The 14,714-nt window shown below is 46.5% G+C and overlaps 1 protein-coding gene across 1 annotated transcript in view; it reads right to left on the reverse strand.

The window, feature by feature from the left end:
* The window catches only part of TDRD9 (tudor domain containing 9), a 74,725-nt gene that overhangs the window by 43,727 nt on the left and 16,284 nt on the right, over positions 1-14,714 (reverse strand). The window contains exons 8-12 of the mRNA XM_019639209.1: positions 11,937-12,040; positions 4,859-4,923; positions 2,352-2,406; positions 2,129-2,213; positions 586-643 (exon numbers count right to left, since the gene is read on the reverse strand). Of these exons, the coding sequence (XP_019494754.1) occupies positions 586-643; positions 2,129-2,213; positions 2,352-2,406; positions 4,859-4,923; positions 11,937-12,040 (367 nt within the window). The remainder of the gene's footprint in view (positions 1-585; positions 644-2,128; positions 2,214-2,351; positions 2,407-4,858; positions 4,924-11,936; positions 12,041-14,714) is intronic.

Genomic DNA, 14,714 nt, shown 5'->3' on the forward strand with positions numbered 1-14,714 from the left:
CCCGTGACCTCCCTGTCTCTCCTTTGCCTCCTTATGCTCCGCCCTGAGGGGCTGTGCTGGATGAGCATCAGGCGACGTCTTCCTAGCCTCGGAGCTCTGGAGCAGTCCTCCATCGCACACAGCAAAAGCCAAAGTCTTGTCTTTTTGTAACATTCTTCCACAAAACGGCCGCTCTGATTCCACTCCTAGAACTCCGGGCCCCACACCCCACTTCTTCCTCTGATACACACTGTAACTCACTGTATATTTTTACTTACCTCATTTACTGTCTCTCTCTCAAATATCCACCCAAGTGTGTCGAGAGCCAAGCCTTCTGCTGGTGGCTACTGTCCCAGCACCTAGAACCTCCCGGCCAAGACAGGCCCTCCAGCCCCCCACTCTCCCGACTGTCTGCCCAGCCACGCGGGCCTTGCCGCCGCCCAAAAGCGCCCTGCGCCTGAACCCCTCTGCACAGCTCGCTGCTCCTTCAGTTCGAGTCCTGTTCTCAATCACTTCCTCAGAGACACGTTCCCACAATTCCCGGGGCAAATAAGCTACAAATACTACCGCTTATGTCAGTCATCAGGAAAACGAGAAGTGTCTTACCGTACTTGACATCTGGAACTGTGACGGAACTCTCTGCAATGTTGGTGGACAGAATAATCTATCAAACACCAAAAAAAGAATTTGACTATACACTGGAAATCATGAGGCAAAGTAAAAAAAAACAAAAAACAAAAAAGACTCAAACTCAAAAATTATTTAAAAGCTTCTAAATGTAAATGCTGGACTCAAGCTTTGAAATTAGTCGTTTTCCTGTTTCAGACACGTCACAAGTAATCGAGGGTCCTGGGGGAAGTGAGGGGCAGGAGGACGAGTCAGCGCAGTGTGGGCTCAGCGGCCAAGCCTGCTGTGACCCCAGCTGTGCCCACACTGGGGCCTCGGGCCCGTCACCCACCTCATTTCTCTCATGTATAAAACGCAGGTGCTTGTAATGGCGATGCTAAGGGGACTTCTGGGGGGTCATGTGAGTCACTAAGGGTGAAATGCTTGGAGCTGCGCCTGGCATGAACCAGCATCACCAGCAGCACCCTCATGTCTCCACCAGGCACCTGCCCTGGTTAGGCTCTGCAGGACTGCTGCAATTGAAGGACAGATATACAGAGGGTGCCAAAAACATGTATACACATTTTCAGAAAGGAAAAAACTGTATTAAAATTGTAATACTCAATATATACCAATAATAAAAGATGAATACAAGTCACGTCTGACTTCTGCAATGACAAGAGGTGCTCAAAGTGGTTACCATCAGCGTCCAGACACTTCTGATGAAGCGAACTACTGCTTGAGCAATGCTGACCGAAGTGTCCACTATGGATTTTTTTGGCACCCCTGGTATTACTGTAATTAGCCTTCCTAGCAGCTCTGCAAGGTAAATATTGACTCAACTTTCAAACGATAGAATTAAGTCATAGGAAGTGATCTACTCAAAGTCACACAAATGTAGGTGACAGGGATCCCATGTGTCTAACTCCACGTGCATGCACTTACCCCGAACCTCGATGTCCTGTCATTCCCTCTCTCTGGTGGGGTTCCTCAGGGGCCCTGATGCACAGGAAACCAGGCACGTGCAACACAGCAGGTGCTCAAACCAGCAGGCAAAGAACAGGGCACCAACAGCCGTCCCTTACCTCACACAGGGTAGCTTCCAGAGCTCCTGGAGGTCCCCAGGGGCCAAAAGCGCCACCAGGCTGAAGTCCCAGGAAGGGCTGCAGCCGGGACAGCCCTGGGACACCACGCAAGGTCTCGGCGGCCCCCCATCCCCACCCCAGGAAGCTGGAACACTCTCCCTGGAATGCAGCGTCCCTGGTCTGTTGGAGCCGCTCGAGCAGGGCTGTGGGCCCACCGCTCACACCTCACACACAACCTGCAGTCACAGAGCTCCTGAACCAGGACTACGAGTGAGGCTTCTCATCTATATCGCCTGCTGGGCAGTGCCAGGTGCACCCAAGCACTCACACACTTTAAGGAATTCCAAAGGAACTAAGAACCTCAGCTAACTGATACTCTAAGCCCCGAGGCAGGTGTGTGGCCGGTGACAGACAGGAGCTGCGGGGCACCTGGCCCAGGACAGCGCCCAGGCTCCTACCTTCCGGTACCCCGGGACCGGGCTGAGGAACACGTTGTTCTGCTCCTCCAGGGTCACGCTGGAGTGCAGCGGGTAGACCTGCAGCCTAGGAAACAGGTGACAGAGTCAAACACCCACGAGGATTCACGAAGGGTGACTGTTCACTGAGACAATCAAACTGATTCAAGGCAGAAACAACACAACAGCCTCTAAGCAAGCATTTAGCCGTATCATTTAAACACACCTTTTGTGAACCAGGTTTGTGAGAAGTTCGTGCATACAGTTTATTTCTCCCAGACCTAGGGAAGAAAAAAAGTGGAAGTAAAGAAAAATATTTAGGGCCAGCCGAGTGGCTCAGTCGGTTAAGAGCTCGCTCAAGAGTGCGAGCTCTGAACAACAGGGTTGCTGGTTCGATTCCCGGCCCGAGTTGAGCTGCTGCTGAGCTGCCAACAGGTGGCAGGATGGCTCAGCTATAAAAAAGATTTGCATTTAGTGCTAAAAACCAAACTTTTAATTAAGATGACATCTTTTTCAGAGAAGGCTCTACCAATTCATTTTGACTGTTTTATCTTCTTCAAGTTTATCAGAATTACAAGTGAAAATATACAATGACACTGACTACTAGTAACTCAGATGAAAAAAACTATATTCTTTCAGTGTTTTCCTTTCCACAACAGTGACTGCCTGTGAATGAGTAATTCCACATTTCTCTTTTTCTCCACTGATTCTCCAGATTTCCTACAATGTGCATGAAAAATTTTATAACCAAAAAATAATATTAAGAAACTCGTGGTCACAGAGATATGCTAACTATTCTCATTAGGTTTAAACAGTGTTTATTGATACAAAAAGCTTACACATGCTTTTGCCTCATTCTGAATTTACCAATATTTGAACCTGTTACAGGTTGAACTGTGGCCCCCCAAAAGATGTTGAAGTCCTAAACCAGTCAGGACCCTTTATTTGCAAATAGCATCACTGCAAATGCAATTAATTAAGATGAGTCATACTGGAGCAGGATGAGTCCTCAGTCTAACAGGACTGGGTCCTTTATAGAAGAAGGGGAAAGAGACACGCAGAGAGCGCCACTAACAGAAGTGATGCAGCCCCAAGCCAAGGAAAGCTCAGGACTGACGGCCTCTAGAAGCTGCAAGAGGCAAGGAAGGGCTCTCCCCAGGGCCTCAGAGGGAGCACCGTCCTGCTGACTCCTTGATTTTGAACTTTTAGCCTCCAGAACTGTAAATGAGTACATTTCTATGGTTTTAAGCCTCCCAGTTTATAGCTCTTTGGTGCAGCAGCCCTAGAAAACTAACACAGAACCCTTCACTGAAGACCAATTAATGAATTAGACATCAAGCTTGAATTCTCATAAACACATAACAGAAAGCCAACAAAGGAAACTGCAAAATATCATTCACAAATAGCTAAGGCCAGGCAATGGCCAGCAGTGGAAAGTGTTCCCCACATGCTAGGTGTCCTCAGCTGGCATCGCCACGGCTCTGCTCTGCCACTGCGTCCTCGACACAGCATCATGCACACAAGTTTCTGACAAATATTTCCTGGGGCAAATGCCACTCGACCCCACTGTCAGCTAAGGGTGCTTCCTGGAATCAACACAAATCCATAACAACTGAAGAAAACATAAAGGAAGCTGTAAAGGCCTGGGCGGATGCCAGTTAGAGAGGTTTCTGTCACTCAAGCTTCCTGAGTCTACCAGCCTTAGCACAGATGTTCACAAGTTCTACAGGTCCCTTCACCATGAAAAGGCGGAATTACTGTCATAATGTTTAATCATTAAAACAATCAAAAGTATAGTTTTGAAAAAGAACAATGTAACATAAGTTAATATTTTCAGGTATTTTAAGAGCCTAATTCTCAAATACTGAGAAAGAAACTCAAGGACTACTCTAATGATTCTCATGGTATTACAATTAACAATACTATGATTTAATGGTATTTTATATGATTAAGTAATCCTTAAATATAATTGATGACAATTACCTCACATTTATGACCACATACATGAAACAAAGCAAATTTAACAAAGTCAAGTATTTTACTGAAAATTTTGAAGGGGGTAAGACTACCTTCAAAAAATTAAACTCTTGAGCCGGCAGAGTGGCGCGTTGGTTAAGAGTTGGCTTGGGATGCCAGCTCTGAGCAGTAGGGATGCTGGTTCAGATCCCACATGAGGGCCAGTGACGCTGCGCCCTCTACAGCTAAGATGGTGAACAACAGCTCAACCTGGAGCTGGGCTGCTGTGAGTCGCCAACGACGTGTAGGCTGCAGCCCCTGCTGTAGTGAGCTGCCATGAGCCACCGTGAGTGGCTGGCAGCCAGCGTGAGCGGCCATCCAATGGCCGACAACTGATCTGCCTCACCCGGGAAGAGCGCAATGAGCATAATACTAACATGGGCCAGTGAAACGACGTCCTCCACAACTAGACTGAAGAACAAAAGGACGGCAACTTGTCTGTTCCCTTTTCCTGATTCCCCAATGCTGTTCCCCTTCCCCAATAAAATCTTAAAAAAAAAAAATTAAACTCTTCATTAGCAATCTTTATAGCAATGCAAAGGTTACAGTAAGATGTCAAACTGAAAATCACATTTGTTCACATTCTAGGGGGTCTAAAAAGAAGAGACCCATACAGCAAATGCCACTTTTCCTAGTATGTGCCAGACACACCCTTAGCCTCTACCCAGGTTGAGGGGAGGGCATTACAATTCCAGGTCACGGAAGGATGGCACTCACCTGGCAGAAATACCAACACACTGCTCCGCTGTGACACAAAGGAGGCGCCTGACCAGGTCCTGATCCTGTGAAAATGCAAGGTGCACAAATATTAACCAAGGCTCAGACAGCCACAGCTTTTCCAGAGCCCCAACACTGCAGCTTCTGATCCTGAAAGGCTCTTACAGATCAAGCAGCAAACGTTCTATCACATAAGAAAACGCAAACTCCCAAGGATAAGCCACCCCCCAAGGCCCCACGATCACTCAGGGGACCCCAAGCCTCTTGACTCCCATTATTTTCTCCTATAAAAACTCACTATCGGGGCCAGCCAAATGGCTCATTTGGTTAAGAGCTTGCCCAAGAGTGCGAGCTCTGAGCAACAGGGTCGCCGGTTCAATTCCCACATGGGCCAGTGAGCTGCGCCCAAACTGAGCTGCCACTGAGCTGCCAACAGGTGGCAGGATGGCTCAGTTGGTGAGATCACATGATCTAACAACAAGACTGCCTATTCAATGGTGGGCTACACCCACCGGCAACTAAGACTGAACTCAGCACCTTGAGCTGAGCTGCCACCCAGATGGCTCAGTGGATAGAGCATACACTCTTAACAACAAGGCTGCCAGTTCGACTCCCACATGGGATGGTGGTTATGCCCACCCATAACTAACTGAACACAGCACCTTGAGCTGAGTGGCGCGACTGGACTTGGAGCTGAGTTTGCTGCGCCCTCCACAACTAAGATTGAAGGACAACAACTTGCTGTTCCCCTTCCCAAATTCCCCAATAAAATTTAAAAAAAAAAACTCACTCTCTATAAAAGTTTTCCTTGAAATTTAGTTATCATAATCCAGAACCTCAAAATATTGGGTTGTCAGAAAAGTCATGATTCATTTTTGCAACGAAAAACAAAAAAAAATACGTCATCACTTTTCTGACAACCCAATACAAAACATTTAAAATAACCACAAGCAAAATGTAAATTCTACAGAGTCCAAACTATTATAAGAAAGCACTCTCACTATTGCATTGTTTTGTACACTGAAATTAATTTTTAAAATAAGAAAGCACTCGCACAGAGCAAGATCTCAAATCATCCCCTCACCCCCTCACTCCTGTCAATATATTTACTTTGTGTGAAATGAGAACCTTCATTCCTCTGCAGACCTGGGAGCCCCTTCTATGCCAAAACATGGTTCTTTGAAAAGACCAACAAAGTTGACAAATCTTTAGCTAGTTTGACCAAGGGAAGAGAGAAAACTCAAATTGCTAGAATCAGAAATGAAAGAGAAGATACTACTGATTTTATTGCAGAAGTAAATTGTATGAAACAAACGGGATGGCTACATGAAAAGGCCATTTTCATAAAAAGACACAAACTATTGAAACTGACCCAAGAAAAAGCAGACAATCTGAATAGACCTGTAACAAATTGGTCATTTAAAACTACCCATAAGGAAAAGCCCAGATCCCAATAGCTTCGTAACTAAATTTTACCAGACATTCAAAGAATATCAATTCTTCACAAACTCTTCCAAAAAACAGAACATTTCCCAACATATTCTATGTGGCCAGTATTACCCTGATATCAAAACCAGACAAAGTCATCACAAGAAAACTACAGACCAATATTTCTTATGAAAATGAATGTAAAAATCCTCAACAAAATACTAACAAGCCAAGTCCAGCAACACAGAAAGCAAATTGTACACCATAACCAAGCAGGATTTATCCCAGGTTTGCAAAGTTGGTTTAACATCTGAAAACCAACTAATGTAATATACCACATCAATAGGAAAAAAAATCATAATTATGTCAACAGACGCAGAAAACACATGTAACAAACTCCAACACTCTTTCATAATAAAAGACTCAACAAATTAGGAACAGAAGTGAACTTCCTCAAACTGGTAAAGGTCATCTAGCAAAAGCCCACAGCGAACATTCCACTTACTGATGGAACTAGATGCTTTCCCCCTGAGATCAGGAACAAGACAAGGGTGTCCACTCTCGCCACTTCTAATCAACACATTCCTGGAGGTTCTAGGGCAACGGGCAAGAAAAAGAAATAAAAGGCATCCAGACTGGAAAGCAAGAACTAAAACTCTCTCTATTCCTAGATGACATGATCCTGTAAATAGAAAATCCTAAGGAATCCTACTAGTGCTAACAAAGGAGTTCAGCAAGGTTGCAAGATACAAGATCAATATATAAAAATCAGCTGTTATTTCTATACACCTGCAATAAACAATCTGAAAATGAAACTGATAAATTCATTCACAACAGCATCAAAAAGAATAAAATACAGCAATAAATTTAACATAACTGCAAGACTTATACACTGAAAACTACTGCACTATTGAAAAAATTAAGGAAAATCATCCCATTAATGGACTGGAAGACTTAATATTGTTAAGATGGCAATACTCCCCAAATGATCTACAAATTTAACACAATCCCTTTCAGAATCCTAACCGGCTTCTTTGTACAAATTGACAAGCTGGTTCTAAAATTCCCGTGGAGCTGTAAGGGACTCAGAACAGCCAAAACAATCCTGAAGAAGAAAGTCAGGAGGACTCACTTCTGATTTCAAAATTACTTTAAGGCGATGGGAATCAAGACAGTGTGGACTGGCACAAGACAGACACACAGACCAGTGGAACAAAACTGAGAGCCCAGAAATGAACCCACATATACACGGTCAACTAGTTTCTGACGAGGTTGCCAACACTGGCCCATGGGGGAAGAACAGTGCTGGGGGAACTGGACGGCACAAAGCTAAAGAATGAAGCGGGACCTTCACCTCACACACACACAAAAAGTAACTCAATGTGGACCCAAGACTAAAATGAAAGAGCCAAAACTATAACACACTTAGAAAACGACACAGGGAGAAACTTTCATGACCCTGATTTGGCCATGGATTCTTAGCTATGACACCAAAAGCTTGAGCAACAAAAGGAAAAACAGACCAACTGAACTTTGTCAAAATTAAAAACTTTTGTGCTTCAAAGAATACCATCAAGAAAATAAAACGACAACCCACAGAATGGGAGAAAATATTTGCAAATCATATATCTGATAAGACGTTTGTGTCTAGAATATATACAAAGAACTCTTACAATCCAATAATAAGAGAAAAACCAATTGAAAATGGACAAAGGGATGGCCGAGTGGCGTGTTGGTTAAGAGCTGGCTTGGGACGCCAACACTGAGCAGCAGCACCCCAGTTTGGATCCCACAGGTGGGCCAGTGACACTGCGCCCCCTATAGCTAAGATGGTGAACAACAGCTTGACCTGGAGCTAGGCTGCCGAGAGTCGCTGGCGACGGCGTAGGCTGCAGTGGGCTCCCATAAGCTACCGTATGTGGCTGGCAGCCAGCGTGAGCGACCAGCAGCTTGTGTGAGCTGCCAAGAGCCACCGTGAGCAGCCGTCCAGAGGCCGGCGACCAATCTGCCTCACCTGGGAAGAGCGCAACAATAATACCAACATGGGCCAGTGAAGCAACGTCCTCCACAACTAGACTGAAGAACAAAAGGGCAGCAACTTGTCTGTTCCCCTCCCCCAATTCCCCAAAAAAATCTTTAAAAAAAAAAAAAAGGAAAACTGACTGTAATTAACTTTGATGCTTTAAGTCAGTCAAAATCCATGAGTCTCAAAAGAATGAGAAGACAAGCCACAGACTGAGAGAAAACATTTTCAAAAGATATATAAAGGACTATTATCCCAAATATATACAGAGCTATTAAAAGTCAACAATTAGAAAACAACCAACCTAATTAAAAATGGGCAAAAGAACCAAACAGACATCTCACCAAAGAAGACATACAGGTGACCAATAACCATATAAAAGATACTCCACATCAGGTCATCAGAGGAATGCAAATTAAAACGCTGCGATATCACGACACGCTTAGTCAAGTGGCCAGAATCCAAAACAGCGACCCCACCAATGCTGATGAGGACGTGGGGCCACAGCCTCTCTCTGTCACTGCTGGTCGGGGTGCAAATGGTGCAGCCACTTCAGAAGACAGTGTGTATGTTTCTTACAAAACTAAACATATTCTTACCACACGATCCAGTAATCATGTTCCTCAGTATTTATCCAAAGACGTTGAAAATATATGTCCACACAAAGACCTGCACCCGGATGGGTAAAACAGCTTTATTCATAACGGCTAGAATTTGGAAACAACTACGACACCCTTCAGTGGGTGATGGACAAGCGGGTCCATCCGGACAGTGGAATATTATCAGCTCTAAAAAGAGAGCGAGCTATTGAACCATGAAAAGACATGGAGGAACCTTAAGTGCACATGACTGAGTGAAAGAAGCCAATCTGAGAAGGCTACACACAGTGTGATTCCAACTCTGTGACATCCTGGAAAAGGCAAAACTACGGAGACATAAAAAGATCAGTGTTTGTTAGGGGTTACGGGGAAGGAGGGGTGAAGAGGCAGAGCAGTGCGGGTTTGGGGCAGTGAAATGACTCTGACACTAACAGTGGATACATGTCATTATACGCTTGTCAAAGCCCATGGAACGGACAACACAAGAGTGAACCCTGATGTCAACAATGGACTCTGGGTGACGATGACGTGTCAACTGTAACAAACGTCCTACTCTGGTGCAAGATGTTGACGCTAGGGAAGCTTGTGGACATGTGGCGGAGAGGGTATCTGGGAACTTTTAGTATGTTCTGTTCGGTTTTGCTGTGAACCTAGAACTGCTCTAAAAAGAAAGTCTATTTAAAGGGAGAAAAAAATCCATGAGTTCATTGTTGACAGTAAAAGAGAGAGAGAGCTATAAGGAGAAGAGAGGCAAGATAATAAAAGGAAAATTCCTCTTTACAGAATAATGTCAGAGAATAAATAAGAATACCACTAATAATTGGCCCAGACAAAAATCAGCAGTGGGTGCTGACAGCTATTCAGTGGAAGGCCGTTGGGCAGCAACAAAGACACCAACGTCCAGGCTCCACAAACCCAAGCGGCGGGGCGGCACCAACGTCCAGACTCCACAAACCCAAGGGGCGGAGCGGCACCAACGTCCAGGCTCCACAAATCCAAGGGACTGGGAGGCACCAACGTCCAGACTCCACAAACCCAAGGGGCGGAGCGGCACCAACGTCCAGACTCCACAAACCCAAGGGACTGGGAGGCACCAACGTCCAGACTCCACAAACCCAAGGGGCGGAGCGGCACCAACGTCCAGACTCCACAAACCCCAGCGGCGGGGAGGCACCAACGTCCAGGCTCCACAAACCCCAGCGGCGGGGAGGCACCAACGTCCAGACTCCACAAACCCAAGGGGTGGAGAGGTCCACGAGAAGAAACCACACTGCTCACAGCAGTCAACCCGCAGAACGTCAGAGACCAAGAGCGCACTGAAAGTTGGCCAGACCAAAAGCAGACTCACCCACAAGGAACAGTTACTCCAAAAGGTGACTTTGCACTGTAATAAGATTAGGGGGAAATTCATCAAAGCATAGAAAGGGCAATAAAAACAAGTGCATGCAATGTATGTAAACTATATTTCAATAGAGTTGTTTAAATAAAAATTAGAAAACATAGAAGTACAGAGAGAATTAAATAGAAAACCTAAATTTTATACCTAACAAAACTATTTGAAGAATGAGAATGAAATAAAGACATTTTCAGCTAAATAAAAACTGAGAACATTTACCAACACTCTTAAAGCAATTTTTGAAGGACACACTTTAGGAAGAATGAGAACGACCTAAGAAGGAAAGTCCAGGACACAGACAGAATGATGGACAAATAAGATGATACCCACTTGGGTAAATCTAAGCACACTGGTGATATGAACAATAACGAAAATGGAGTGAGCTTACAAACAGCTGAGACAGCACACAGCGCATGAGGCCGGAGGGGACGATGGCTGGAATACGGCCACCAAACCCGAAGGTCTGCTCAGGGCAGGGGAAGACAGTGGGTGGCTGCACACTCCAGCATACTCACACTTCACAACTAGTGGCTGAAGAAGGGAAGCATGGGGCGTGGACGTGTCCCCATGACCCACAAGGAACAGTGGCCCCAGCTCAAGTGCTGGCTGCCGCAACCAGCTGAAACCCATTTCATCGTTCACTGTTCCAATATATAAATTGCATTTCTGAGCTGGAGCAAGATGTCACAGGGAAAGTCCGGAAGACAACATACTGTTTAAAAACTACCGACTCTGACTGCCACTTATGACCTGAAAGCGTTGCTCGGGAAACGTGCTCCAGGTCCCAAAGCGCCAGCTAATGAATGACTGTCTGGACAAGAACAGGGCACTGCTTAGAGCTGGGGACATATCTTTGTAAGAAATGGAAAGAAAGGCAAAGAAAGGCTTGCAACAGTTTCTCAAAAGGAGCCCTTTAAGTTTCACCTCGGGGCTGAGAGTGGTGACTTCCACATGTCTGCAAAAACGATTCACCTTCAGGCTGTCATTTCGAGCCTTTAGATGTCAGTCAAGAAGCTGTACTGGGCATGATCTTCACTACTTCAAAGTGCAATTTCAGTGAAAAATTTACAAGACACTAACTTTATTTTTAAATATATAGTGACTGTTGAAAAAGTACCTGGGGCCGGCTGAGTGGCTCAGTTGGTTAAGAGTGCAAGCTCTGAGCAACAGGGTTGCTGGTTCGATTCCCACATGGACCAGTGAGCTGCGCCTGAGCTAAGCTGCCAACAGGTGGCAGGATGGCTCAGCTGGTGAGAGCACGTGCTCCTAACAACAAGGTTGCCGGTTGGACTCCCGCGTGGGATGGTGGGATGTCCACCCACAACTAAGATTGAACATGGCACCTTGAGCTGAGCGGCCGCAAGCTGCCAACAGGCGACCAGATGGCGACTGGACTTGGAGCTAAGCTAGCTGCGCCCTCCACAACTAAGACTAAAGGACAGCAACTTAGTTGTTCTCCTTCCCCAATTCCCCAGCACTGTTTCACTTGCCTGATTTGCCAATAAAATCTTAAAAAAAAAAGAAAAGAAAAAGTATCTGTAGGTGAATCTTAGTTTTGTAAAAACATTAACAAGTCTCAAAACACGTAGCACGTGTTTTCAGTCACCCACGTGACCAGCTGGCATCTCTTACCCACTCTCCTTCATGTCCATATCATCGAACATCTGAATGAGGGCGACAGCGACTTCGTATGTGTCCTTGGTGATCACCGGCTCCTCCAGGAGCTGAGGGGAGAGCTAGAACCAGGACAAGAAGTTGGAACACCAAAATAGGGTCACAGGGAATTCCAGGCTCGGACAGGGCTCTCTCCTTCAGTATATCACTGTGACAAAACCCCCAATAAAAGGACCATTATGCAGTCAATATGTGAGCACTTGCTAAGTATCAGCCACTACTGAAGGCACCCCACATATACGGAACAGAACGTCCTGGGGCCCCCCAACCTTGTCACTGCAGCAAGGATGCGTCAGCATCCAAACAGCAGGAGTCAACTGTCCAGCAGGAACCTACTTTGAAGACATAGAGTAAGTTGTTCCAAACGCCCACGGGGTCCGGGGATTGTCTGATCCCCGAGTCAGAGCCCTTCCCCTCTGTCAATCCCTACCTCGAACAGCCCCAGATGTCCACCTTGTCACATGTGAGAAGTAGTCCTTGGAAATCGCAAGTGCCAGGCAAAGGTAATACCCCACCTGTTTCTGCCAATTTACAGTAATAATGTCACTGTGTCTTATGCTACCAAGGTTTAGGGGGTCACTAGACTATTTTAAATTGTGTGTCACAGCCAAGCTGCGTCCAGTAATTATAACTTGCTCCTGGGTGCCTCCCAGAACACTGGGGTTCGGCCACAAGCAAGCCCCCCAGTGAGCTGACAGCCTCCTGGGACCAAGGCCACCACTGCGTAAATATCCCCCTATGACATCCAGGCCGACAGTCACGTCATGACTTCATAGCAACTAGTTTATAGCCATACTGGGTTTCTCCACCAAGAGTAAGAAAGCTCTTTCTCTGTTTAATGATTTCACTCACCAAGCACTATGTGTAGACATGACATGGGATTCTGTCAAGGTCACATCTAAAGAACTCTTCAGGTGATGAGAAGCTAGCCACAAATGCTGTTTTTCAATTTTTACTTAGAGTAGACTAAGTCTGCTAATATTCAAATCATCCATTTTTCATTTTTATTACAGTTCTACTAATGAGTGACAAAACTTTTATTTAATCAATAATTTCGAAGAAGCATGCCTAATAGATCCATTTTTGATGTTCCACCTTTACCTTAAGTAATTTTCTACTTCACCCAAACAATAATCAAGATTTACCATAATGCACTGCACAAAAAAGAAACAGAAAGAAAGGTAGAGTTTTCATAAACTCTAACAGTGGCTCCAGACCCATCTAGAATTGTTTTCCAACAAACAACCCATGGAAAAAGCACGTCATCGATCCACACATAATTTCTCCAAGTCCTAGAATCCAAGCCGGAGAATACGTTTTGGACACACTGCGAAGACCCCGGCAGCCTGCACACAGATGGCAAAGCACGCCGGCCCCGGGCCCAGCGGTGCGCCTTTGAACCCGGCCCCCTCCCTCCATGTGGGGATCAGGAGGAAACACAGTGGGCCCGGGGCGCTTTCCTGGCAGCACAGCGTGGTCAGAGGACAGACAGGCAGGCAGGCCACAGAGCAGCACGCCACATGCGACGCTCGGCAAAAAGCCAGCAGGGCCGCAGGATGGGAAGATGGAGGCAGCCCACGGGGTCGGCTGGCTGTCATTCCTCCCGCTGAAGTGCTCGTGACCATGACTTTCTCAACAGAATGGAGCAGGAACACCAGGCTTTCTGTTCCAAGCTGAGATTTGGAGCCCTGCTCATCTGCCATCCTAAGGGGTCGTGCCCAGGCCAGCCAGCACAGATGGCGGGGGTGAGGGCCGCGTCCATATGCGGATGGGCTTTCTACCCATTCACCAGCCTCCAAGGCCCCCTCTTTAAAGGATCACAGCCAAACTGCACAGGTCAGCCTAAGAGCTATGCTGGGGGGGGGAGGGCGGGCGGGGAACAGATGTGGTCCTGGGGTGGCCTGCTCTGCTTCTGCCTCAGGCTGCTGGCCAGGGACGTTTACTCCACAATCTCATTACACTGCACAGTTACATTTTATGTACTTTTCTGAGGGTGGGGTTTTTGCAATAAAAAAGGTTGAAGGGCCGGCCGAGTGGCTCAGTTGGTTAACAGCTCGCTCAAGAGTTTGAGCTCTGAGCAACAGCGGTTCGAGTCCCAGCCCGAGCTGAGCAGCCGCTGAGCTGCCAACAGGTGGCAGGATGGCTCAGCTTAAAAACAAAAAAAAGGTTTAAAATAAAGGATGAAAAGGACTCTTCAGAAGACACTGAAAGGAATGGCCAGAGTGGGTGCCTGAAAGACCAGGAGGACATCGTGGGGCCCGAGGGTGAGTCTCAGTGAACTCCAAGAGGCCAACAGTGTTGAACAGTACAGAGAGGTCATGTGAGTTCAGGCTGAGAGCTCTCGACATAACCAGGTCATCCTGGCGAGCGGGCCAGCGGGAGGCCGGGCAACGATGAAGAGAACGTGGGAGGGTGAAGCAGACACCGGGCGTTAAAACCAAGTTTGGCAAAAGCTGCAGAGAAACACGGGACCTACGGAGGGTACTTTTTAAGATGAAAGAGATTCCGTCCAATGTAAGTGTGGACAAGGGAGAACAGAGGAGGAGCTCGTAAAGGGAGGAGAGGAGGGCGGACGGTGAACCCGACGAGGTCCCTAAGTTGTGAAGGCTGAGATGTAAAACAGTAGAAGGGGCTGCTTCTCCCGGTAACATCAGACAGCGTGTTTGGGCAACATGGCCGCTGCTGCAGTCATCATCATAATAAACCTGGGATTTTAACAAAGGTCCTCTGACTCCA

Source organism: Hipposideros armiger, unplaced genomic scaffold (genome assembly GCF_001890085.2).
Source record: "Hipposideros armiger isolate ML-2016 unplaced genomic scaffold, ASM189008v1 scaffold_43, whole genome shotgun sequence".
NCBI classification, from domain to species: Eukaryota; Metazoa; Chordata; class Mammalia; order Chiroptera; family Hipposideridae; genus Hipposideros; species Hipposideros armiger.